At 34.8% G+C, this 27,459-nt stretch overlaps 1 protein-coding gene across 6 annotated transcripts in view; it reads left to right on the plus strand.

The window, feature by feature from the left end:
* Positions 1 to 27,459, plus strand: part of CNTN1 (contactin 1) — a 353,678-nt gene that overhangs the window by 276,634 nt on the left and 49,585 nt on the right. For all 6 annotated transcript variants that reach the window (XM_059080718.2, XM_067009071.1, XM_067009074.1 and 3 more), the window contains 4 exons: positions 3,736 to 3,894; positions 14,759 to 14,908; positions 23,465 to 23,535; positions 25,939 to 26,173. In XM_059080718.2, the coding sequence (XP_058936701.1) occupies positions 3,736 to 3,894; positions 14,759 to 14,908; positions 23,465 to 23,535; positions 25,939 to 26,173 (615 nt within the window). The remainder of the gene's footprint in view (positions 1 to 3,735; positions 3,895 to 14,758; positions 14,909 to 23,464; positions 23,536 to 25,938; positions 26,174 to 27,459) is intronic.

Genomic DNA, 27,459 nt, shown 5'->3' on the forward strand with positions numbered 1-27,459 from the left:
AGCTTAATAAAATGAATTTCAGAACTCCAGGGCATGGGGGGTATGCATTGACAAGCAAGTAGTATAGATAAAACCATATTCATAAAAACTAAAAACAAAAAGCATACTTGGAATACCTTTTTATCCCCTCCTTCCTATCTCTTTTTCTCTTTTTCTCATTTTCTTCTCTTTCCAACTCCCTTAGTATTTACTAATAGTGAGAAGAACTGATGAAAAACCTTTGCAGGGCTAGTCAGAGAAATATTCCAGTTCCTTCTTTTTTTATTCCCACTATGGATCATTAATGATAAAAACAAAAGACAGAAAAAAAAAAGGAAGAATAAAATAATTCGTCATCTAATATAATTAGGCATTTAAAATACAGGTCAAATTCCAAAGGTCCTTTCGCTCTGACCAATTTCTCTGTTTCATGATAATTTAAATTTGGTATATATAGTGTTCTTAGCAATCATTAGCTATCTGCCTGAGGACACCTAAGAAACTGGAAAGGTGTACCGATAGAGTAATAGTGGAGTAACCTACATCTAGCTGTCCATTCGCTTCCATTTTCCCTCGCTTCAGTTCTTTCCTTAAAGATTTCTTGAAAGTGTTTGCACAGTGATGAGAGCTTTAAAAAGAAACAAACAAACTCTGAGTCAGAATTATGTATTGCTTTTTTGTCACTGAAGAAAGAATCAGAATGACTGCCAGTTCCTAAATGCCTGCCTTTGTGCTGAGGATCTAGTGGCTGCATTATTTCATTTTCTACCACAACACTTTTTTCTCCATTCTGAACAGAAAATCTGAACAAGTAACATCAGCTACACTGCTTAGAAAAGCTTCCTTCTGGGAGACAGTGAAGGGCTGGCCCAGTTTGTCTCCAGAGAACCAGTCTATTTTTGCTGCATCTTGATTCCTTAGTACACATTAGAGGGCATTCACATCCCCAGCCATTCCTTACCTCCATCATATTTACTAGAAACACCTTACTTTTGAGTGGAAACAAGTGATAAATGAACAACCTGGTAAACAAATCCCTGTTAATTATTAACAAGCCTGTCATATAGCTCAGATGCCCAGAAAGCTCTTACAGGTGTAACAATAATAACATTAATAGCTACAATTTACTAAGGACTTCTTCTGGACCAGGCCTAACACTACATTCTTTAAAGATTTTATTTCAGTCCTAACAACAGTCCTATCTGGTCAATTTTTATTACTCCTATTTTATAGATGAGAAAATGAAAGTTTAGTAAATTTGAGAAACTTGCCCAAGATAAATCAAGGCACTGGATTTAAAGTCAAGCCTTTTTTAACTGTAAAATCTCTGCTCTTTAATAGTATATTTTCTCTTAGGTATTTTCTGGGGGATATTTGTATTTAATTACTAGATGGAAAAATCTACTTTATATCAAAGTGAGCCATTACCAAACAATATTGCCACACAGTGGTTTTGGGAATATCAACCAACTCCTTTCCATTTGTTTTCTCAATTTCACCTTCTTATGATGATACAGTATTTCAATACAGATTGTATTGTGGATGACTGTTATGTTTACAGAACTGTCTGAAGGTCAATGTGATAAACTTATTTATGACTTCACCAAATATTTACTAAGAACTCACTATAGGCCAGACATATATCAGAGAAAAAAATGCATAAGTATAATTAGTCTTTTGCTCAACAATATTGTTCCTCAGTGAATGGGTGACTGGATAAATTATCATGCATATAATGTCCCAACAGATACACTAATAGTATGCGACTTAAATCTGACTTTGCGAAGGTCATTCATTTGCCATCAAAGAACTTCACAGAATAATAGCAGGGAAATGATTTTCACTTTAATGATAAAAGACTAACCTATGGCAATTTTGCCTTTAATTCCCTTTAACATTTTCTGAATGCCATAACTTTATGCTCAGGAAAAGTGTCTGAATGCCTTCACTGTAAGACTTTCTCTTCTTTTTAAAATTTATATTTTTTATTTTTCATTTCTAATTTTTAATTTTAATACTCTGAAATATTCCACTCAGTAATTGACTTGGGATGATACTTCATGTGAAATAAGGAACTTCGTGGTTCTGATCAAGAATGTGCATTGTATTTCAATGTGGTTTTTACATCTGAAAAATACAATGTGTTCTTTCTGAATATCAAATGTGTTTTATACAATTTATGCGGCTATTTTCATTAATTTTGGATGGTGTATTATTATTACTTTTAATTAACATCAGGAAGTATAAGAATACTATTACAGATTATACATTTACAAAAATTTATTTACCTTTATTAATTTGTTATATAATTCCAAATAAAATTTACTAACATCAATAGGCTGTGTCCTGTGTTATTTTAATATTAGTAGTAATGCAGTTGTGTTGATCTACACACACCTTTTCCTCCTTGGGACCAACTGCAAGGAAATTGGAGAAGGTTTGTGGTGTTGTCTATACCTTTGCAAAGACCAAAGCCCATGTGGAGAAAAAAGGCCAAGTAGACAAAGCATCTGATCTGACATTTAAATAGGAAGGCACTTATTTTCAGCTAAAAGATTAAAACTTTGTTTTATTTAATACTTTTTCAACAAAATAGTTGCCATTTAACAAAGTTGTTGATTATTATATTCACTATGCCTAATTCATTTGGGGATGGCCTCCTTTCTGGTGCAAAGAAAACAAGTGATGTCACTGTCTGAAATGTCTATTCTAGGAGTTCTCTGGCAACTGAGAGCCTTCTTTAGCATTGTAAGTGATAGATGCCACATTACCACCCAAAGGACTTTTTAAAACATTTTTACAAGGAAGAAATCATGATGCAAGGTATAAGTATCTTGTATACCATGTATACCATAATCCTGGCATTCACTACTGTCTATTACTGTTACTTATTTACTGGGCCAATTCACCCTTTTCAAGACAAAGTGCTGTTCAAAACCTAAAAATTATGTCTCATTTATCTTGTCATCTCTACCACCCAGAACAGTGTTCTCAGTTTAGAGAATAAAATTAATACTGAATTATGAAGCATCTCTGAAAGCCTATTTTTAACATTGTTTTATGTTCTACAGTAATAATTCTTCTGGCCTAAGACTCTTCAGTATATTATTTGATGTTTTCAGATCATTCCTTGTATATCTGAATTGACAGTTGTTTTCCACATTTTATAAAAATAGAAATATTTCTTTTAATATTATTTATTTCTATTAGTTTAACTAACATGAAATGCATTATCCAAAATGATACATACAAGCATTCTCAGAAATTTCTACTCCAAGTAACATAAATTATCTATAACATTTAGAGTTATATGTCCTGCCTCCTTTTGGGTAGACAGAATGAAACATACGACTGACTATCCTCCTATCTGGACTGTGCTGTCAGCTCTGACCCATGTAGTCAGCAAACATTCATTAACTATCACTGTGCTACAATCAGTTATGTCAGGTTCATTTGATGCCAAATGCATTTTATGAGTCAAGGAGTATCATATGTATAATATAATAATAATGCCATTTTTAAAGGACAGAATTTATCTCCTTTCATAAAAAGAGACATCATGAAAGCATTTGGTAAAAACCATAAATACCATTATTACTGCTTCTTATAGTTTATGTTTAAATGGAATGTGACACCACTTATTTCATCGTGTAAATGTTCTTTAGATTAATTGCAAAGAGGGCATTTTTGTATTCTAATGTGCACTTAATTCACTAGCTGGGATTCATTGATTCATTACCCAAATTTTCATTCCAGGCCCTCCAGGCCCTCCAGGTGGTCTGCGAATAGAAGACATTAGGGCCACTTCTGTGGGACTTACTTGGAGCCGTGGTTCAGACAATCATAGTCCTATATCTAAATACACTATCCAGACCAAGACTATTCTTTCAGATGACTGGAAGGATGCAAAGACGGGTGAGTTTTATTTGTTTGATTAATCTGTTCATATTTTGAGATGAATTCTTTCATCAAAAACAAACAAAAAAAAAAACCTGGATGTTTTAAGAATTTTATCATCGACCCTGAAAATTTTCTTAAAACAAACCATCCCAATGTTTTTAGTAGTAAAGAAAACCACAGCAAACTAAACGTTTTAAAGCTATAGGGGAAGAAGCAGCATGTCTAAATCTATAATGGGGAAGCAAAGAGAGGTCTCCTGGGTTTCTTATTTGGGCTACGTGTTAAGCCCAAGATGTACTAGGAAAAAATTATAAGGAAGGTGGATTTGGCAAATGGCATCTATAACTTATTATTTATGACCCTTTTTATCCAATTATATAGGCACTATAGTTCTGCATTCTAGAAAAAGACACAATTAATCATAAAGATTAAGTACCTAAATCTTACTACCATAACTTTTTACTTTCTGAATATGTTCTTATCTGGCTTGAATTTCCTCAAAACAGGTTTTTAAAGAAGTTTAGTACCTCAACCTTTTTTTCCTCTCATATTAAGATTTTCTAACAGACAAAAACTAATTAAGAGCAAGTGGGTACTTTTCCTTGTATGTAAGTTATTACCATTGCCATTTGTCATCACTAGTCTTCAAATATCACACATCAGTGTATTTTCTCATAGAACATGAAAGAAGATAGAGGATTGTTTTGATAAAATAACCTGTTTATCTTTGTCATTGTTGACAATATTTTTAACCAAACTTGCAGTTGTCAGAATTTATTTTACATGCATAAAGAAGAGACATCGAAATATGTTCTCAGTTGTCACCAGAGGGGAGAAAAAAAGACAAAAGTGAATAGAATGTTCCTCTTTTTAAAAAAATGAAAAAGAATTAATCCCAGCATATCTTAAACCTGCTCACTTTGATCTTAACATAACAGAATTTATTTGTATTGCTCCCTGAGAAGTTTTAATTTAGATTCAACTTTTTTTTTGATAATTTCTTCCTATCATGGGCAATAAATGAAATATAAACTTGAAATCTGTTACAAGGGTTTAGGATATATTTTAGCATTAAGTAATTCTCCACATAAGTGTATGAAGTTCAAATGAATTAGAAACAAGTGAAACATTTCTATTATATTATGCTTGTGAGTGTAAGAATAGTCTATAAATATACTTGGCAAAATCAGACCTTTTGAAAAACAATTTAAAAAACTGTTTAGATATTTGATAAACATAAAGCATGAGCAGTTTCTACTTCTCTAAATAGAATGAAAATGGATGATAATGATAAAACTATAGATAATAATCAATATCTAGCCAAATTTATATTAATTATAGATACTAGAGAGCAAATGAAATAAATAAACATATGGTTAAAATTAGGTTTGGCTTTGAAAAAGGAATAATGATTGCAATCATCTCCATTAGTGCTTACCATGCTTACCACATTATGCTTAACATATGGCTCAATTAAAATATGCTTCCCGTTAAAAAAATTTTTTCCACTATAAATTAAGTTCCATGAGGGTGAAGAATTTTGTTCGATTCACTGTGCTATCCCTAGCAACTAGATCAGAGCCCATAGCGCTCATTCATTAAATACATATTTATTGAGCTCCCACTGTGTGCCTGAACCTGTCCTAGATACATAGTTGACCAGCAGTGAATAAAACAGAGAGGAAAAAAAAGTCAAAAGAAAAGCCACAACCCTACCTTCTAAGAGCTTACATTCTAGTAGGAGAGATAGTAATAAACAACTAATTAAATATATAATAAGTCACATGGTGATTAGTGATAAAGAAAAACAACAGAGAAGGGAGATGGGGAGGCAAGAGTTGCATTTAAATAGGATGCTTCTAATATTAGCATAACCACTCCAATTTGTTATGGTACCTGTTTGCATGTTATATCTTTTACAATTGCCAACCTATTTGTATATTTGAATCTAAAGTATATTTTCTGTTGACAGCATATAGTTGGATTTTGTTTTTTATCGAGTCTGACAATCTCTGCCTTTTGATTAGATTATTTAATCCATTGATATATAATATTATCATTGATGTAGCTGAATTTATATCTGCCACTATATTTTTGCTTTCTAAATGTTTCATTTGTTTATGTCCTTTTATTTCTTCTTTATTGCTTTCTTTTGCATTAAATGAATATTTTCTAGCATAAAAATTCAACTAATTTAATGAAATTCTCTAAATATAAAAACTTAATGATTACTCTAGAGCTTACCTGGTATAATGGAATTTATCACAGTAAACTTCATATTTTTACCAACAATATCAGTGAGATATAGAAACATTACTCTTAGCAGTATTCTATTCTGCCCCTTTTTTGTGCTATGGATTATTATTCATACATCTATATTATATATATTATACACCTATGTATGTTGCAAATTCAATAAACTGCTGAAATTATTGCGTTCTGTAATTTTAATGTCTTAAAGAAGCTAAGAGAAGAAAGGAAAACAAGTATATATATTTACCGTTTGTTACATTAAGTAACATATTAAATATTTAACATTTCTGATCCTCCTCATTTGTTTCTGTCAATTTGAATTATCATCTGATGTTATTTTCTTACTGTAATACAACTTCGCTTCTACCTGTCCCTTTAAGTTATGTCAAATATATTACATTTCTATATGCTGTAAGCCCAACACAATTTTATTACATACACACACCGTATATATACATTTATACATATGTATATGTGTATGGGTAAATGCATAAGTAGATAGATAAAGATAGATAAATAGATAGATAGATATTCTCTACAATGGCCTTTAAATCAGATAAGAGAAGAAAGAAGAAATATGTATTTGTACTTTTCTAGTTACATAATTACCTTTACCAGTGCTCCTTATTTTTTTTGGATGGTTTTTTCAAATTACTGTCAATGGTCAACTGCTTTCAGCCTGAAGAACTTTTTGGAGTATTTCTTGTAAGTCAGGTCTGCTCCCAACAAATTCTCTGTTTTTGTTTATCTGGGAATGTCTTTATTTTGCTTTCAGTTTTAAAAGGTAGTTTTATTTTCTTGGTAGACAGCTTTTTTCCCCGCTTTATGCCCCTGGTGATAAAGGGCATCTTGGATGGAAGTTCTTTTCTATTCTCAGTTGCTGAAAGTTGTTTCTAAGTCCTTCATACTTACCGATGTATTTTCTATTTCTGGGTTTTCCATTGCTTTCTGTAGAACTGGATTTCTATCTGTTATAATTTTTCTAAGTAAAGAACTTCTTTTAACATGTCTAACTCTTCAGGTTGTTGGAGTCAAAGACCTTCAGCTTTTTTTTACACGAACAAATAGTTTTCTTTTAATATTTAAGTGATTTTTTGGATATATGTTCTAAGCTGCTTCTTTTGAGCACTTAATAAAGTGTGTTCGTCTTTTTGCCTTCATTGTTTCTGACAAGAAGTCAACTATTCTTTTTACCTTATATTCCTGTATTTAATGTGTCCATATTATCTAGCTGCTTTCAAGATTTCCCGTTGTATTTGCTTTTCAGCTTGATGAGAATATATTTATCCAGATGCAGTTTACTGGCATCTTAGACCTTTGAGGTGATATCTTCCTTCAGCTTTGGAAATTCTCAGACATCATCTCTTTAGATATTCCTCTGTCCCAGTCTCGCTCTTCTTGGTCTCTAGTGAAATATATGTTAGATTGTTTGATGTGTTCCACAGATTGTGGACAGTGTGTGTGTGTGTGTGTGTGTGTGTGTGTGTTGATTGATTTTCAAACATTGTGTGTAAAAGAACAGTAGAGGAAATTTTTTTTTTCCCAGGAAAATTCATGTCATTCTTTCAGGGGTTGAGTCAATCTAATCTGTCATTGGCATGATCTGAGCTTTGCTGTTAAATTCAGTTCTATACAGGCTTCAAGTGTTTTGAGTACAGGATCACAACCTTTCCCCCATGTTGCATGTCTGGACGTTTTCCAGTCTTCCTATCAGACCTCAGCTTTCTTCTCCAGCTTGGACATCAGCGAGGGCTCTTGCTCCTCCCCTTCTCCTGCCCCAGACAGCTGTTGTCTGAAAATCAGTCTAAAGCACAGAGTGCTGGGGTGGTGGGGGAGAATTTTCTCAGTTCTCCTATCCTTCCCTCAGACTTCACAGATCCAAAGCACCTGCTCCGGGGCTTCCCTGGTGGCGCAGTGGTTGAGAGTCCGCCTGCCGATGCAGGGGACACGTACACGGGTTTGTGCCCCGGTCCGGGAAGATCCTACGTGCCGCGAGAGGCTGGGCCCGTGAGCCACGGCCGCTGCGCCTGCGCGTCCGGAGCCTGTGCTCCGCAACGGGAGAGGCCACGACAGTGAGAGGCCCGCGTACCGCAAAACACAAACAAACAAACAAAAAAAACCAAAGCACCTGCTCCTCAGATGGGAGGCAAATCTCTGTTACCCTCTTACCACTCACCCAGCTACACATGGGCACTCACTTATATCCAGTGTAAGGCTCAGAGTGCATGCAGGGTCTCAATTTTCCTGCTCTGCTCTTAGATTTGAGCAGATCTGAGGTGTCTGTGCCTTTAAGGGTGGTCTCTCAGCACTCTTGTCCGGGCTTCCGAACTTTCTTGAATGCATCTGGTAAAGCCTACAGAGAAAGCGTTAGTCAACAGGTAAGGACTCTCCTTGATTTGGGGCTCCCAGGGATTCAAAATAGCCATGCCAGCCTGCACTTTATCTTTAAACATCTATGAAAAGTTAAACTGCCTTTTTCTTATGAACGTCTATGACTAAATCCTCCTCTCCCCGTGACTCTACTGATGATGACTTTAGTTAATGGGATTTCTTCACAAACTCAGCTCTCCAATGGGCTCTAGAAAAACTTATTTTGTAGATTATCTTGCATGTTCTTCCTGTTAGTTGGTCAGTAAAGTTCTTGTGACTGTGTTCTAAGTGGAAGTGGAAAAAAAAAGATTTACAACCAGGGCAGAAATTAAAATCACGTGGTTCTTATTTACAGTGGTGTCCACTGAAAAAGGAAGGTATAGGGTTAAATTCAGTTTCATGCAGGTAATCAGTTAAGGTGTCCAATAAATATTTTTCAAAGACACCAACTTTCAGCATTCCAATGATTAAATTTAGAATAATGAGATGAAATAATAGACTGTAGATCTTTAAAACAATCTACTGTAAGTATTACTTCTCTGGAACTTTTTGGGGATGGACAACAGAAACCTGATACCATTCCTAGGGTTCTACAAGATGCTCAGGTCACATTTAGAATGTGTGTTGGATTCTATGCTGCTACTTTCAGAGGAAAAATTATAGAATATTGTTAGTGATGGTGTGTGTGTGTGTGTGTGTGTGTGTGTGTGTGTAAAAGGAATGTTGGCCAGAACATAAAATAGCTTGGAAACTGTGCTATGAGGAGCAATTGAGAGAACCTCAGATATGTTCTTGAAAAAGGAGAAGCAAGTGTCTTTATATTTAAAGTTCTGTCTTGTGGAAGACTAGAATTAATTGTTACCAATCCCCTGCAATTATCGTCACGGCACATAAATGTTCCTCTGAATTTTAGATTATTTCCTCAGAATAGACATTTGTGAGTTAAATTATTGAGTGTACGCATGCTTAAGCCCATGAGCTTACTACAAAATTACACTGTAGAAAGGTGGAATAAGTTTTATTCCAATCAACAGTATATAAGCATCTCTTCCACCATACCTTTACTTAGTATTTTCTTTTTAAATCTTTGTCAAATTGATAGGTTAAAAAAATGAAAAAGCATTAGGCTCCTTGTAGGAGATTTACATTTTAGAATTTACTGTTTTATTTTTTGCCTTTCCATAGCTTCACTTTTGTTGCTCTTATTTCAAAGATAAACTTCTGGGTTTTTATGAGGCAGCATGCAAACTTTCCATAGAGAATCGATGAATCACACTTTCTGGGAATTCAGAGAACAATCCGATTCTCTTTCTCTGCAAGGAACATTGTCACACCTCTGGCTCTTCTCTGAGTCCTGCCCGATGATCTACAGGTTGGGTCTACAGCCTCTAACATCACACTGAGTAGTTGTGTCAGAGCCAGAGAGAGTCCTTTAATTGTCCATTTTCATTCTGAAACAATGGACCAGCTTTTTCAGCTAGATCCCCAAGTGGGTAATTCTTTCTGGGTAGTTTCAAATACTTGGGTTTTAGATTGAGATGGAGGATCCTAAGGGTTCAAGCTGTATTTAAAACCCGAGGAAATAGCAGAACTCACTGTGGCAACTTCCCAGAATCTAGAACAGGTGGGATTATATTACCTGGAGTTATTTTTGAAGCATCTGTTTTTTAGTCTGGAGGTCATTCTGCCTAGTTCTGAGGCTGCTCAGGGAACTAGTTGTTGGGGTCTGAAGGCAGAGCTCCACAAAGCTTGGTTGCCAGGCAATTGTGACTATTGGCCTTGGGATACCCATGAGGCTTGCTTCTCTTTTCCTCCAAAGAATAGTCAGAATTTGTTTTATTCTGAGCCTTATAGACTAAAGGTATTTGAAAATAGATCTGGAGATTAGTGCTCATGGCTGGTTATCAGAATAAAATCTTCTAAAGGGGGTCTTTTGACCTGAATATTAAAGTAAGGAGTATGTCTCTTATTCTGGATCCCTTTGCTTGAAATGTACACTTAGAAGTAAAACCAAGATTTAAATACCTACCAGGTTAATATACAACATTTTAGTTTTTTATCGAAAGAAGCCTCTGACAGCCTTTATACAGTTACAATCTGATTTCCAAAGCTGAGATTGTCTGTAAAAAGTGGCCTGACTCAGAAATGACCCAGTTAAAACTCAGGAACTTGAGACCACAGTCCCGATTCCTGGTGCTTGCCTCTATTTTGCCAAGTACTCCCCTCTCTTTCTAACTCCAGGAATAGCAAACAGGTTGCAAGGAACTTGGCTGAAGAGAGGGAACACAAAGTCCCTCTGCTCCTGATTATTGTGCATTTGGCTTGAGGCAAGAATCTCTTTCCAAAGCAAAGATGACCTTTGCTTCCAACCTATCTGTGTGGGTGGTTTTGGAAAAATAAAATCCATCCAATAGTTCCTACCAGGGCTGAAGGGGCTGGAGAAGGTACAAATTCTTTTCTAGGGGTATTTAGGGCTCAGAATAAAATAAATAAAAATGTGTACTGGAGGTAGAACACAGTAGCAGTGGAGGGGAGACATTGAAAAGGATCAACTCAGAGTTAAAGAGGGTGGGAGAGAGCTTAAGAGGATGGAGATGAGGTCTACCCTCTGGTTTAGACAAGGCAGGATGATTTATGAGCTAAATACAGGCATAAGAGCCATAGAGCACGGATGTTTTGTGGTGGGACAGGGTAACAGAGTGCCCTCTTTTCTTCTACCAGTTGCCTGCCTGATTCAGGGTTGAAGGAGACAATAAAGTTATACACACTGTTGTGCTTCCTGCATTAAGACATTGTCGACTCTAAATAAGCACAACTTTTGTATTTGTAGTTTATTTACAATTTTTACAAATATTTATTAAGTACTTCTACTTACAAAACATCATTCTAGGTGTACCAGGCACTGAGTGGTTCCCAAACATGAATAAGAAGTAAAAGAAACATATGTATGTCCATAAATAATAACCAGGAACAAACAAGGGGGGGCATAGAAACATTATAGGTGTGGCTTGGTATGGACATAGCCGGTCTTGAAGTTCAAGTTGTAAAGTGGTGATATGGGCTACCGAGCTCAAGATTGGACTGGAAAAAAGTTAGAAAGCAAACTTTTAAACCCTGTTCTTATGATGTGGTATGCATCCAAAGCAGGCCAGATACAGAGCCATTTTTAATTCTAAATACATTTTTCTAAAATGATTGACATTAGTCATTTTTTGCTAAGTTAGCCCTACTACTTATATAAATGGTTTTATAGAGGGGGTATTATAAAGATATGCCAAAAACTTATTTGTTTTAGATACTTATCTTCTCATAAGTACTGATGTTAATGTGTATTAACAAGAATGATCATAATTGGTTTTGTTCTAAAAGGAGAAGTGTTCACAACTGTTAGCTATCCTTGTAGACTATATTATTAACTTATAGATATCAAATTCCTTCCTTAATCATTCAGAAGGTACATTCTGGAAGTCCATCTTGCTAACATCCACTTCCAGCTTCCCCTTTGGAAAGCTGTTTGCATCACTGGGTCAAGGGTTTCCCACTGAGGTCTGTCTTCTCATGGTTGTAACTCCAAGGCTTTCTGCTTATTCTTCTTCCTTTCTTCATCTCAGACTTCATTTAGTCACAGGCCTTACTCCTCATCTGGAATCTAAAACCTGTCTTAAAATGACTCCAGTTGACTTTTCTTTCTTTATCTCTCCTCATTCTTCCAAATGTTTTCTGTAGTGAAGTATGAATTTCTACTGTTTGAACATATTCCTGATCTTCCATCTGTTTGGAGATATTTTCATACTGGATCCTCATACATGCTCAGAATCAGTCTATCAGCTGCAGTTTTCACTGCACATCCATCTGGCTCTTCCTGTTCTGACCCAGCCTTCACCTGCCCCTACCTGTTGACTGCCCAGCTGCTTGAAAAAGCCCCAGGGTAGACTTTACCATCTTGAGAACACCATGCCCTTGCCAAGAGGGACCCTTTAGAATGGTTCCTTCATTTCCATTCTTCAGGCATGTAAATGATGCTGGGGTTTTGCAACATAAGAAGCAGGAGAGAGGATCAGACTGCCTCCTTGGCCCTTCTATTGTACTTTTTTACTTGGACTCCCCGGACTCACAAGCTCACAAATAAACCTCTGTATTAATTCCCTGTGTCTGTCATAACACATTACCACAGATCTGATGAATTGAAACAACAGAAGTACAAAACTAAGGTGATGGCTGCACCTTCTCCAAGAATCCCAGCGAACAACCCATTCCTTGCCCCTTCTAGCTTCCAGAGGCTCCAAATACTCCTTGGCTTGTGGCTGCATCACTTCAATTTCTGCTTTTGTGGTCACATTTCACTCTCCTGTATGTCTCTTTGCTGTGTTTCTTTTATAAGGACACTTGTCATTGGATTTAGGGCCCATCTAGATAATCCAGGATATCTTATCCAAAGATTCTTAACTTAATTTGTCTTAAAATTAAAATGGTCTACAAGACCCTTTTTCCAAATAAGGTCACATTCATAGGTTCTGGCGATTTGAACATAGACATATCTTTTGTGTGTGGAGGGTCACCATTCAACTATTCACTACAATGGCTCCTTCTATAGGAGGCTCAAAATCATAAAAAGGTATCTAGTGAAGAAGGGGGCCTCTCTACCCAGTGTCATAACAACCAGCTCTGTGTTTTCCTTTTCTCCATGAAGAGTCCTTCTCAAATCAAAACTTCAACTTCCCCCTTCCAATTACCTAAAATAACTTCCTATGTATAGGAAGTAAGACAAACAAATCCCAATTTGGTGTGAGGAAGGGGTAAAGAAAACAGGAGATAAAGAGGCAGAATTAAAACAGAGGAGAAGGAAAGCCAAACTTTTAATCAGAAAGTCAAACATATATGTCAAGTATATAAAACAAATTCTTAACAAAATAAGAGACTGGATGGCAAAATTCGTGTCTGGGAGAGTTATGCCACATGTGCCACACATGACAGTGTGAGGCATGGGATAGTCTGAGCCATTAGGAATTTGTCTAAAAGTAGAAACTGGACACTGGGATGCTTAACATTTATTGTGACAATGGGTACAACATCTTAAAAAGCTATTTATTCATGGTCTGCAGTGCCAGATAAAAATTCCTTAAGTAATAAGATAATGAGTTATATATAAGCCTAAGAGAACACATTTTCCAATAAGTGATGTACAGGTATTTACATGCATATCTATGTATAAGTTAATTATTAAAAACACATGTGAGAATATTTTAGGAGAGCTTAAAATAACGTATAGTCCTGCCTTGGTTGTATGTTTTATCGTACCTCAATTAAATAAGCAATCTTGGGCTTCCCTGGTGGCGCAGTGGTTGAGAATCTGCCTGCTAATGCAGGGGACATGGGTTCGAGCCCTGGTCTGGGAAGATCCCACATGCCGCGGAGCAACTAGGCACGTGAGCCATGGCCGCTGAGCCTGCGCGTCCGGAGCCTGCGCTCCGCAACAAGAGAGGCCGCGACAGTGAGAGGCCCGCGCACCGCGATGAAGAGTGGCCCCCGCTTGCCGCAACTAGAGAAAGCCCTCGCGCAGAAACGAAGACCCAACACAGCAAAAATAAATTAATAAATTAGTAAACTCCTACCCCCAACATCTTCTAAAAATAATAATAATAATAAGCCATCTTGAATGTATCTTACCCCTAAGTTATAATTTTCCTGTTAGTATCTAGTAGCATAAATTCTGAGAAATACTTAATATATCTTAATGAATTATTATAACCTTTATTATCAGTGCCCCAAATGAATTGGGTATAAATCTAAAAAGCTAACTACAAAAGAGTATAAACATACAGGTACCCTGGTAATAAATCATTCACTACCCATACACTACATCAGTGGAAGTCCACAAAACTTTTAACTGCACAAGTTGTACCTTTGCCTCAAGAAATCTTTCTGGATTCTGTCTTCAGGATACAGCCCCTCGCTGTTCAGGTTGTAGCCAGTGGACTAGCAGGAGAAGCAAGAGCTGGTTAGAAATGCAAAATCTCAGTGCTCCCACCCTATACTTAATAAATAAATGATACATGTGCATCTCTCTCTTTCTAACGTGTTATCTATTAAGGACCTCTCCTCTTACTCCCTTGAATTTAACATTTTGTCATTCCTACTTTTTATTTTTATTTCAACTCAATGGAACATGTGCCATTTTCTCAAAACAGTAAAATAAAAAATTATAAGAATGATATTACTCACCTAATAGTCTCTATTTAATATTTATTTTATTTAGATCCCCCAATGATTGAAGGAAATATGGAGGCAGCAAGAGCAGTGGATTTAATCCCGTGGATGGAATATGAATTTCGTGTGCTAGCAACCAATACACTGGGTATAGGAGAGCCCAGTATACCATCAAGCAAAATTAAAACAGATGGTGCTGGTATGTAGAAGAAACTTTTTAAAATTTAAAAGGTTTATAACTTCAGTGACACTTTAGCATATAATTGAATGTATTTGGAAATAATTCTCTGAGGTAAGTGATTTATCTAAAAAATGTGTGTATATGTATCTCACACAGGTGTGTGCATTCTGTGTCAAGACAGTCAAAAACCAAAAGAGAAAATATAAAGCTTTAGAATATTCTTACATAATTAATGGAAAAGAGGTAAATAGAGGCAACGATGTGATCCACTGAACACCGCTTAAATGAAGTTGGTGTTTAGAATATAAACTTTAATGTAAATTGTGAATCTTAACCGGGCAGAGTCATGGTTAAGCAGATTCCATGATTTAGAAGGCTCACAATTTGTTTTATCTCTCAAAGACATGGATATAACCAAACAGCCACGTGGATGGAGGTTATGGGCAGGAGAGTAGGGTGAGACTGGTAAGGAGGGAATGTGATGGGGTCTCTTGGATCTATACCACCTGGGGAGTCAGAGCATCTCAGAAATAGCTATAATGTGTTCTTTTAATATTAGGTGTCACTCTAAATGTGCTCTTTTATCACGGCTCAACCATGGCTATTCTTCCAATTTAGGTTCACATTTTTATTCTGAATACCAACTCCATTTTAATAGCCTTTTATACAAGAAATACCCCACTCTGTTTTCCTTCTCCCTTGAATTTCTAGGCAAAAATATTGTTCTGATTCTAATAATAACTCTTCTTTATTATTCCCTGTCTATGAAAAAGAAAATGTTTTGTAGACTCTCTGAGTTTGTTTATTTTTACTGAGCCTTGCCAAACTTCAGTGCTTTATTTGGGGGAAAATATTTTAAATGGATGACAGAATGCCATTAAAATTCTGCTGTGATATCTTAAAATCACTTATCCACATTTCTGGCTGCGTCAGTTCCTTGGCCTAACTTCTAAATAGAATTATGAATTGTACTGTCTTGAGTTTTTAAAGCCAAGTTATTCACAGAGACTGCCATCAATAAACGATCTCTTAAAGTTTCATGTAATTTCATGTAATTTATCAGTTAAAAACTGATGATTCTGTAATAAAGGAAGAACAGAAACACTAAAATACTGATCTGTGCTGAGCATTTTCAGATGCATTTCAGTTAATCCTCACAATAATATATTGAGGTAGGTATTACAATCCAATGCTCATTAATTGGCAGTAGACTCAGAAACACTAAACCGTTTACCTAGGTTAATATAACTACTTGCAAGATTCAGAATTCAAACACAGACCTGATACATTCAACTTCCTCTCTTAAAGGTGTTTTTTCAAGCAGGACTCCTAAACACGCAGCCATTTATATGAACCTTTATTTGCGTTCTAGTAGAAGCTCATATTTCATTCTCAGTTACAGAGCTAGATATGACTTAAACAGCGTTTTTTGTTTTAGTATATCCACCTATGAAATGAACACAATTTTTCCTTTTTCTCTGCCTCACAGAAATCTCATTAGGATATGGAGGTAATATATGTTGCAGCTTTAGAGAACACAGATACCACGTAGCCAGGATCCTTGTGTTTGTTTGGTTTGATTATTCCCTAGAGCCTCCTATGTTTGTAATAGAAGTTTCTGTGTGATGGACTGAACACAGTTGCCCTTTCTTGAAAAACAAAAATAAAAAGCAACTGGCACATTATCTGATTGGTGGTTTCAACCACATAATTCATGCTGAGAGATCATGCACTTGCTTTGTTATAACAAGTATTCATTTCCAAAATAAAATTGCAAAAATATCAAATGATTAAGTTGTTGTAAGCAAACTTATTTCAGTTAAAAATTATAACATGCTTATCTCAGATATAGGCCTTTTTTATCTCATTGAGCTTGATTAATTTTCTGTGATCTGTTGACTAGTACAATATGAATTAATTCTGATCCACAAACAACATCATTCATGGGGAGGGAAAACACTTTCTCTGGCATTGATGATAGGAGTAGACCCTCCCCTCTGTTACCAAAAAATTGTAGGAACTCTGTTACCAAAAAATTATGTATTATTTATTTCAGAAATGATTGCTTTAGTAGTATACTTCGGTTGATCGTCTGGACAGAATTATAAGAACTTGGATTTTTTAAAAAAACTCAGTGTATATTTGATTAATTTATTATTATTATTTTTGCGGTACGCGGGCCTCTCACCGTTGTGGCCTCTCCCGTTGCGGAGCACAGGCTCTGGACACACAGGCTCAGTGGCCATGGCCCACGGGCCCAGCCACTCCGCAGCATGTGGGATCTTCCCGCACCGGGGCACGAACCCCTGTCCCCTGCATAGGCAGGGGGACTCTCAACCACTGCACCACCAGAGAAGCCCTGATTAAATTAAATATGTTTTTAAGAACAACAACAGCAAAACATGTTTCAGAAAGAAAGATTCAGTCTGACTGTTTCATCTGTGAATCTATAAATATAATTTATATTTAGTATCATATTTAGAAGATAAGAATACTTTTTGATGTGCTTGCTACCTGTAGTTTGTATGTAACTCTGAAGACTTTCCAACCTTAATGTCTTCTTATCTTTAGAAATGCTGGGAAAAATTTGTTTTAGTGATATCAAACCTAATATTTTGGTAAGGTTGTTACTTTCAACTAACAACTTTTGGCATCACCTTCATTAAGCATGACCTCTAACATGTTTGCTCAAATGGTATTTTGTTAAGGAATTAATTCTCTCTCTAGTGTACTTGGAAAATAACTTCTCTTAAAAGCCTTCAGACACAAAACAAACATATGAAGTGATAACGGTCTTATTCACAATGCAAGATATGGCCCAATCGTGATATAATAAGATGATGCCTTCCTTTCAACTGTGAAAAAATAAATCCTATAACCTCTAATACATTTGTTAATCTTTCATAAGAAAATATTTTTGGATCCTTTATTAATCAAGTCTTATGGCTACTACCATTTATGTACTTGCTGTATGTTATCACAGAGAGCTAAACTCTCTACTTGCATTGTTCCACTTAATTCCCACAATAACTTCATGCAAGTGGAATTACTGTTCCTAATTTTACAGACAAAGAAGTCAAGATTACACTTGATTAATGTGAGATTCACATTCAGGGCTTTGCAATTCTAAAAGCTTCATTCCTAAATAATTTTCTAGGAGGGCAATATGCAGTATTAAAGCTCTGGGACACTGATCCTTTGGTAGAATACTGGTTCCATCATTTAAAACTCTGTGATTAGAGGCGTGTTACTTAACCTCTCTGAGCCTCAGGTTTCTCATCTCTAAGTGGAAATTATTTATCTTACGAATTTTTTTTTATGATTAAAAACATGTAAGGAAAGCAAAGTTAGTGCTGTCTAGTGAATAATATTTGCTGAATAAAATTTTTATTATGCCATTAATGATCATTTTAAGCTTTAATATGCTTATAAGAAAATATTGTCTACTCTAATAGATCACCTCTTTTGGCAATATATTTCCATTTTTATTAACATAAAAGAGAATCGTATAATTTCATGTAATTTTAATCATCTTAAAGGAATAATTTATATATTTAATACAATACAATCCAACAGACTTTCTCTTTAATTTCTGTTTTTCATTTCATCCTATTTTTGAAAAATTGAATATTCATAAAATTGGACATTTACATTTTTTATCCTTACAAAAAAATAAAAATACTTTCTGAAACAGGGGCATGTTTGTCTTATCATGTACCATTATAACAACTCTCTAAGAGATGCCAGCATATGTTATGTGGGATAAAGGCTGGTTCCCATTTGATGGAAAGGTTGTTCCTGTGCCTCATTATACCGACTGAAAGACAGGACATTATCTAGTGTGGCATATGCCCTTATCTGTCCAGTTACTTAATTTTAATATTGCCAGGCACAGTTGGGCATATTCTTTGGTTTTGGACAAGTGTATTGTAAATGGATGGCCCCAAAAGAAGAATTAGAAGATGTGTTTGTAATCATTGTAACCCATTTAATTTTGACTGTAAATAAGAGATAACAGAAGCATCCTTCAAAGCGATGTGTCATTGTAAGACATACCCCCATAGCTAATAGCTCTGCAGGTGCAGTTGGTAAGTCGATATCCGAAAATGATACATTCAGGTTTGTTTTGACAACTTTACCATTTATTTGCCAGATCAAACTAAGAAGGAAAAGAGAAAAAATAACATTTTTTGAAATGAAATGAAATGAAAATGCTGTAATGAAAGTGCTATAATCACTTTGAAATGAAAGTGCTGTAATCAGCACTTTCATACTATGTAAGAGCTTTAATTTCATGTCTAATGAAGCTATTCAGCTGTGTCATTTATTTTTATTTTTTATTTTTTAGATATGTTTGATAAAGGAGGAAGATGGTGCTAAGAACATGTTTTCTAGCTTTTATAGCTAGTAAGGTGCTATGTTAACGTTAGTAGCTGTCACTAGTTATGTAATAGAAAAATCTTTTTTTTTTTTTTTTTTTTTTAAAGAAGCAAAGAGTATAGATTTTTAAGCCATCAGGAGACCTGAGTTAAAGTTGCAGCTTCTCTACATGTGAGTAGTGTGACCTGGGCTAGTTAACTAACTACTTTTGGGACTCATTCGCCTTTTTTGTAAAAAGAGAATAATGCTACTTTTCTGTATATTTATTTTAAAGTGCTGACCTGAGTATCCAATTAGGTATGATATGTAAAAATCATTTCTAAGTTCTAGATGAGTCTTTTAATAAGCTGGGCTTTTTTATTCATTCATTCATTCATCCAGCAAACTTCTACTAGGAATTTTAACACATTGGGGATATTTAACACATTGAATTAAAACCAGTTGTACATATTTAATTTTACTACATTAGCATCTTCAGGACCGGAATCAGATTTTATTCATATTGTTAACTTTAGTGCTTAACACAACACAGTGTCTATAATTGGTACTTAAAATTATTTCTAGAAGGAAAAGAGAGGAACAAGAAGGGAAAGAGGATGGTTCTTGCAATTGTAAGTTAATAGAGGATAATGAAAAGTAGTGATCAAAGCTACTGTGATATTTGCATATTAAAATTTAGAAAAATACATTACCAAATATAATTTGTTTTGTTTGAAACAAGGTTAACATAGGCATTAGATGCTTTTGTTTTTAATACACTGAGATAAACTAGGAAGTGTTCATTCTTTCACTTAAGTGAAAAACCCATAATCGGTTTGGGTTCTTTATAATAAAGTTACTATGCATTATGCTTGTAGCATTTTCTGCCCATCTAAACATTGCCCCAGATGACTTGTCTTTACACTGTCATTCTATTGAGCAGTTAATGGATTTACTCTGCTACGCCCATTTAACTTTCCTGTTTGAGAACAAAGTCTCGATTAATAAGCAAACTACAATTTTGGCCTGATAACATCTAAAGACATTAAGGTTTTTGTGAACTACTTCAGCCCCTATATAATTTTTACCTGGGAAGAGCATCAATTTAACATGGTAGATGCATAAAGAATGTTAGCAATCTGGTCCACCATCAGAGCAGGAGATCATAAGAATTATGAAGAACTCATTTGACTATCCAAATATTATACAGTTCATTTGATTTTATTAATGACTTCAGAAAGAAAATATATTTATAGATAGAATAAAAGCAGATGTAAGGCTTTAATCCCTTTGTTTATCTAGACCCTAGAGAAATTACTTACATACCATTTTGAATCTCTTACTAAAAAATTTGTTTAAATCACAGTGAAATTCTGATGCAAATTGAAATGAGAAGCTACAATCATGGTAACTTTATTTCTGTAAAAATGGAAAGCAATAATTAACAAAAACTGAGTAGTCCATATATTTTAAATCAAGGGCCTTTCTTCTTATACTCCATGATTTTTATAATTTAGGATTTGTCACAAGGCAGTTTGTACATTGTTAAATAAAACGCCAAAGCCCCAAATGTTACTTATATGCAAATTATTTAAGCATTCAAATTTACAAGTAAAATTGGCAACAGTTTCTTTTCATAGGTAAGAATAATCATGACATTGGCTTGATTCTTTTTAAATATTTTTTAGATCTACAACTGAAATACGAAAGCCTTCCTATAAACATCATTAAGGAATCATCATTAGACTGAAATCATGGCAAAAAGACAAGTTTAAAAGCCTCACTATTTTTAATTGTTTATTCATTGTTAATTCAAGAATTTTGTATTTTCCCTAAATATTTGTTTAAATTATTTTTAATAATTTATTGTTAAGAGAAAGTCTATTTTGCTCACCGTCAGATGCCCTGGAGCCTAAAGTTAAGTAAACTTCCTTGCACTCGAATCAGTATTTGGCCAAGTCCTCCTGTTTCTGCAGGGCTGAATACAAATACAGAGTAGTTAGGTACTCAGATTCATGTCAAATATGTAGGTTATATGCCAATTCCACTTGTGAAAAAATGTCCCTTAACTCCTAAAGCTTCAAATGAATGTTCAAAGCTTAAAGAAGGAAATTAAAATATAAAACGCTCTATTGTTCCAAGTAAGATATAAAACACTCTATTAAGAGATATAGCTACCTTTTTTTCTGTGCTTTTGTTTTGTCTTATTTTCAGCATCGTGAACTCAATGGATGATCTTTGAAGAGCAAAATAATCTTGAATTACTTATTTGAAGTGTGTTCGACCTGAAACTAAAAGTGATGAAATGGGAAAAATATTCACTCTAACATAAACATACTCTATTTTTAGCTCTGTTCTAAATAACAAAGGTTAATATTGATTATAATTAAAAAGATTATAGTGAAATGCTTTGGCAAATAATACTTGTCCTGATGAAGGCAATATTTGATTCAACAAATTGCAACATAATAAATTAAATTATTCGAGAGTTATTTTTGAAATTATTTGCCTGTGACCACAATATTTGTACTTAAACACAAAATTTGATTTATTCATTGATTATAAGACATGTTCTTTGTTTCTGTATAGCATGTAAAATTTTAACCTCAGAATATGAGTTATGGGGCTTAAAGGATTTCCAGCAGTATTTTAATGTCCCAGCCTTCAATATGTATTTCATCTAAAGTGCTAAAAGTAAATTACCTTTTAACACCCCCATGCACTCAATTTAATTTCTAACACCCAAGTGGTGACAGTTAATAATAAATAATAAAATAATAAAATCAAATAGAATAATAAAAATCTGTCAAACTTCACATTAATTTCTTAATCAGGAAAGGAAACCATATAGTTTTATAGATAGAAAGAAAAGCCTGTATTTTGTTTGTTTCTGTGCAATTAATGTACATAGTTCAGCAAAGAATTTACGTGGCTAACACAGAGGAAGTTTTGAAGTATTTATCTGTGAATCACAATTACTTGTTAGGATCTATAATTCAGTAAATGAGTACTCTGTAGAAGGTGTGACTGTTTCCTTTAGGGAAGGACTATTTGGGGAGTCATGGAAGAACTGACATTTCATCTGTTCTTTAAAATGTTAAAAGAGCCGCGAATGATATTTCAGACTGAGCCACAGCGGTTGTGTGGGAAAATGTATGTCCTCAGTAAAAACACGGTCTTCATCTGTGTAGCTGGGTAGCTGGTCTCCAACTGCCTGAGTGCAGGAACAAACTATGCTTTAGTATTATCTGTACAACTCCAATTAGATGCAAATCCAATAAGGTAAAGCCTACAATAAGAAAGAGTATACAAATCTGATAAGATACAGCACCCACCTTGAAGGACTTCCAAGGAGAGAGAATAACTCGGAGAAAAGCGAAGAGGCCATTGCACTTGGTAGTTAAAAGTAATTTTGTAATTTTTGAGAGAGAGTGATTTCAGTAATATGAAGAAGTGGAAACAGATTATGGGTTGTTAAAAAGTGATTATGGAGTGAAGTATTAAAATAGTCATATATCATTCTTTGCAGTTCAGTGACAGGAAAGGGTGAGATTAAGAGTAAAACAGTATTACAGGATGATTTTTAAGGCTGGAGAGACTGAAAAGGATAGTCATTACACTAGAGACTGAAAAATAGAAGGATGATATAAAAAGATGGGAGTAGGTGAGAACTGGAGTCACTGATGGGATAGGGTTCTAGAAGAGATTTAGGTATTAAAAATAAGAGCATAAGAACAGCATTAGATTTCTGTTTCCAAATATCTCAGGGAAGCATAATCCTATGTTAATGCACATGCACTGTTTCTTAACAGTTATTTGTAGATTGAGGCATAAAACTAACACAGCAGTGAGTTGTTAGGCCATAGAGTTCAAAACGAGCTGTGAAATATCTTTCCAATAAAATACGTCTAATCTTTCAAAACCATATTAAATAAAAAGACAGAAAAGAAAAGGTGGGAAGGCAAATTTGCTTCACTACTTTGTTGAAGGAAACTAGTATATTTCCTATGGCACTGAACCAATCCTTTTCTTGGCAGTAAAACATTACAGCAACTATGCGGCATTGTTAGTATATCTGAGTGGATCATGTGTGCAGCTTGTCTTTCCTGGTGAAAGAAAAAATGTACAGTTTCTAAGTGAATAAGAACTCTAACATCAGAAAATAATTACAGGGCCTCTCGTTTGTAGCTTTGTTTATTTGTTTATTTGTTTCAGCACCTAATGTGGCTCCTTCAGATGTAGGAGGTGGGGGTGGAAGCAACAGAGAACTGACCATAACATGGGCGGTAAGTGCTAAGAAGTTGCATATGTTAATAGGCTGCTTTACCTACACTTAATCTCAAACCCATTTTGCTTCCTGAAATAAATTGAAATAAAAGACAATGCCCGAAACCCAAACAAGAATAAATTACTTAAATTATTTTTTTTTCTTAAATGCATGCCAGATTTTACCTAGCTTACTATGGCTTAGTGCAATTCTTATACCAAAACAGATTATTGATGCTAAAGTATCCTTAGGTTTAAAGATTAAACAAACATTCAACTCTCTCATTCCAAAGATATTTTGTACTCACTGTGGCCTGGTAACCCAATTGCAATTCATAACATTTGCTCTGGATTTTCAAAACTCCAAAGATTCAGTTAAAAAATCTTTTGTATCAGCATCTGTTTTTAAATTGGAGCTCGCTTTCTCACTTGAGACTTACTTTCATCACCATGTGTAATCTATCATTAGTCAGTCTTAGAAGTCCCCCCAAATGACTTGTTATTGAGGTGTCCACAACATTGTATTAAATTGTTATGACCCAAAGGGGAACTTTTTTTCAGAGACTATAATGTCTGGAAAACAATGCATCTTAGCTGAATTTTTGAAGTTGAGAGAGATACTGGGGGTGGGGAAGGCTTTGGTAACATAGATTTGCCTGAATTAGACATCTGGCATTTATCTAGGTAACATGTTTTGTATAGCTCTATGTATCTTTTAAATATTTTTAGTATTTAATCACTGCAGAATGTCAAAGAACACAACTAAGGCTCCAAAGGATTCTGAGAACTACAGGAAAATTATTCTTTACATGAGTTAAATTGATTTATATAATAAATGGATATTTAGCAGAAATTGATTTCACTCTGTGCTCTGTAGTCATATTTTATACTTGGCATTTAAATCACATTTTTAAGTAAGATTTAGAAAAAAATGCCTTTTCTTCATTCAAATCTCAAATGATTTGTCAGTTTTAGTGTCAGTGTACCACACAAAACTGAAGATATTGGAAAAATTTTAACATCTTCCTCCTTTCTTTAGGCTTGATTTTCTTAAGCTGTGTAGGTATATGCATCACAATAAGATGAGGAGCTTGTCAAAAAACTCAGAATTGGAAATTCCTATTTCAAAAATTTGAAATCAATTCTCTGAGACTAGGGCCTGAGAATCACTAATTTTTGAAAACTCCGTAGCTAATTCTGATCTACTAAATTGCAAAAATTAAGTATAGAACTATCAATAAGAAAAAATGTTTAAATTATGGTGGGACTGTTAAGCTATTCTATTAATAATGTAAAATCATATTTTGTACATCCTTGTGATCATGCTTCAGGATTTCTATATTGTGCAACCAAGAACAACTTCTTTTCCCTTTGAACTTTGTGCATTTACAAACATTCCTGTTTGACCTATGGATATTCAGGCTACTGTGTTGTATTTAGTTCCAGGTTTTTCCTCAAGACACCTTAACTTTGATATTCTGGTGAAAAAAGTCCATATACAATGGGCACATTTACTTTATTGGCTAAAAAAGACTAAATGATGGATACTCAGTAGAACTTGCTTTGAGTCAGTATTTATAAATAATGGATTGTTAGGGCTGACACAGACTTCTTTACTGAGCAATTGTTACGTAATAATAGCTCCGAGAAAATAATGCAAAGCAGAGCTCTTACTTCAGCCCTGGAGTCAGACGGGGCCCACAGCCGGCCTCCTACAGATGAGTGCGATGTTATCCCTTCCTCCTTTCGCACCCTTTTTCCTCTGACGAGTTTCTATTGCTTGGTTACAATACAGATATTCCAGAGCGTTGTTAACTGTCTTAACATAGCCTTTCAACTCTAAAGAAATTCATTTACTTATCCATTGAATAAATGCTACTTGAGGCTTTGTTCTAGAGTCTAGATAAATGAAACTGACAATAGCCCTGCCCTCATGAAACTTATGTTATACTAGTGGAGAGAGACAGTAGACAATAAGTAAAATATGTAGTGTAGATCATCATTATTGTAATAAAGAGAAAAAAATAAAGTGGGGGGATTCTATATGGATTATTGCAGAAAGAGTCTTGAAACGGCAGATCCTGTGGCCAGGGAAAACATCAAGTGGCTTTTTAAACTCAAGAAAGTGAGAGAGGGACCTTCTGACAAATGGGAAAGCATCCTAGAAGGAAGGAACTGAAAGTAAAAAAGCCCAGAGTGGGAGCCCGCATGGGGTGTTCCAGAAATAACGAATTTGGTAAATGAAGTCACCACATGTTGGAGCACATTTGTGCCCTGGCCTTTTCAGGCAGCTCTCACTTACGAACTAAGAATGCTTTAACAGAGAGCATGCTTCCATGTGTAGCATATTTATTGTTTGCATAGGATTTTCCCCGAGTTAACCGTAATGCTTAAACCTATTAAATATTTCCATTTCTATTCAGCCTTTGTCAAGAGAATACCACTACGGCAACAATTTTGGTTACATAGTGGCATTTAAGCCATTTGATGGGGAAGAATGGAAAAAAGTGACAGTTACTAACCCAGATACTGGCCGCTACGTTCATAAAGATGAGACCATGCGCCCTTCCACTGCATTTCAAGTCAAAGTCAAAGCTTTCAACAACAAAGGAGATGGGCCATACAGCCTCACAGCTGTCATCCACTCCGCGCAAGACGGTAGGTGAAAGAAAGACCCCACTGACCTGTCAAGGGATTCTGTTTCTCCAGTAGGCATTTTGTTTGCTGCCTTTCAGGCCTACTTATTAAGATCTTTTGAAGATACCATGCATTTAGTAAATGAGTTAGCAAATTCTGAGCCAAATTAAAATGTCAATCTCTTTATTTAAATGACAGGAACGTTGTCAAAATCTCTTTCATCCTTTAGATCATGTTTATGGTAGTTAGGAAAGCTCCACTAAAATCCTTGGCTTAGACCCCTGTTCCTGGACTCTTGATTATAATTTTGCAGTCAGAAATTCTCCAGACTTGATGGGAATCTCAGTATGTCTGTGCATTCATAAAATTCACTACTTTACAAACGCCTTAACGTACACTTTTTTTTTGGATAAAGTTTCTCCTTTTAACTCAAAATTGTGTATTGTATCATTTATGTCACTTCTTTTGTCACTACAGTAGCATGCTAGAATTTCATTAAAGGGAACTTAGGTATACTTCTATGAAAAAAGAGTCAGAAAGCCAGGTGAAATTTTTTTCTTGGAAAGAAAAAAGGATATCTGAAAGGCTATTCAGGGGAAAAAAATTACAGATACTGGCTCTTTGTTTTTCTAGAAACGTTAACTGAACTGAGCATGCTTCTGGAGGACTTTATATATCTCTGCTAAATGATACATGTTTTTATATTAAACTTAATTACACTGATTTCTATGATTTCCTATTTAAGCTGCTACACATTTTTTATTATTTATTTTCCTATTTAAAAAGGTAAGACTTCCTTATTATACCTTTGTACTCACGTGCATTATGTAAATAATTAATGGCTAGAAAGGCAAGTAGAGATTTTCATTGCCTTCTGACCTAACATTTGTGCTTGGACAAGTTTCCCTTTGCACATGTGTGAGAAGCAAAAATGGAAGGGTTTTAAAACTTAGAACTATGTGAAATACTCTTCTGATCTCTTAGAGGAAAAACACTATCTATTAATTTACCCAATTTACACGAATTTTAGTCCACAATAAACATTCAGCTATCCCTTAGAATTTATGCTCTTCGGTCATAGAGTTATTAGCTTTCACATTTGTTAAAAATTTAATATCTATTCAAATCATCCCATGATCTTTACTTTCAATAAAAACATGAAAGGCAATCATATATATGTATATATGTTTACACACACACACAAACACGTGCATACTTTTCTGAAGTTAGCTCAATTAAATACATAGAAAGAATAACAAGTAGAAATTTCTAATAATCAATTCAGGACTATTTAATCCTGAGTAATT

Source organism: Kogia breviceps, chromosome 12, assembly GCF_026419965.1.
Source record: "Kogia breviceps isolate mKogBre1 chromosome 12, mKogBre1 haplotype 1, whole genome shotgun sequence".
Taxonomy (NCBI): Eukaryota; Metazoa; Chordata; class Mammalia; order Artiodactyla; family Physeteridae; genus Kogia; species Kogia breviceps.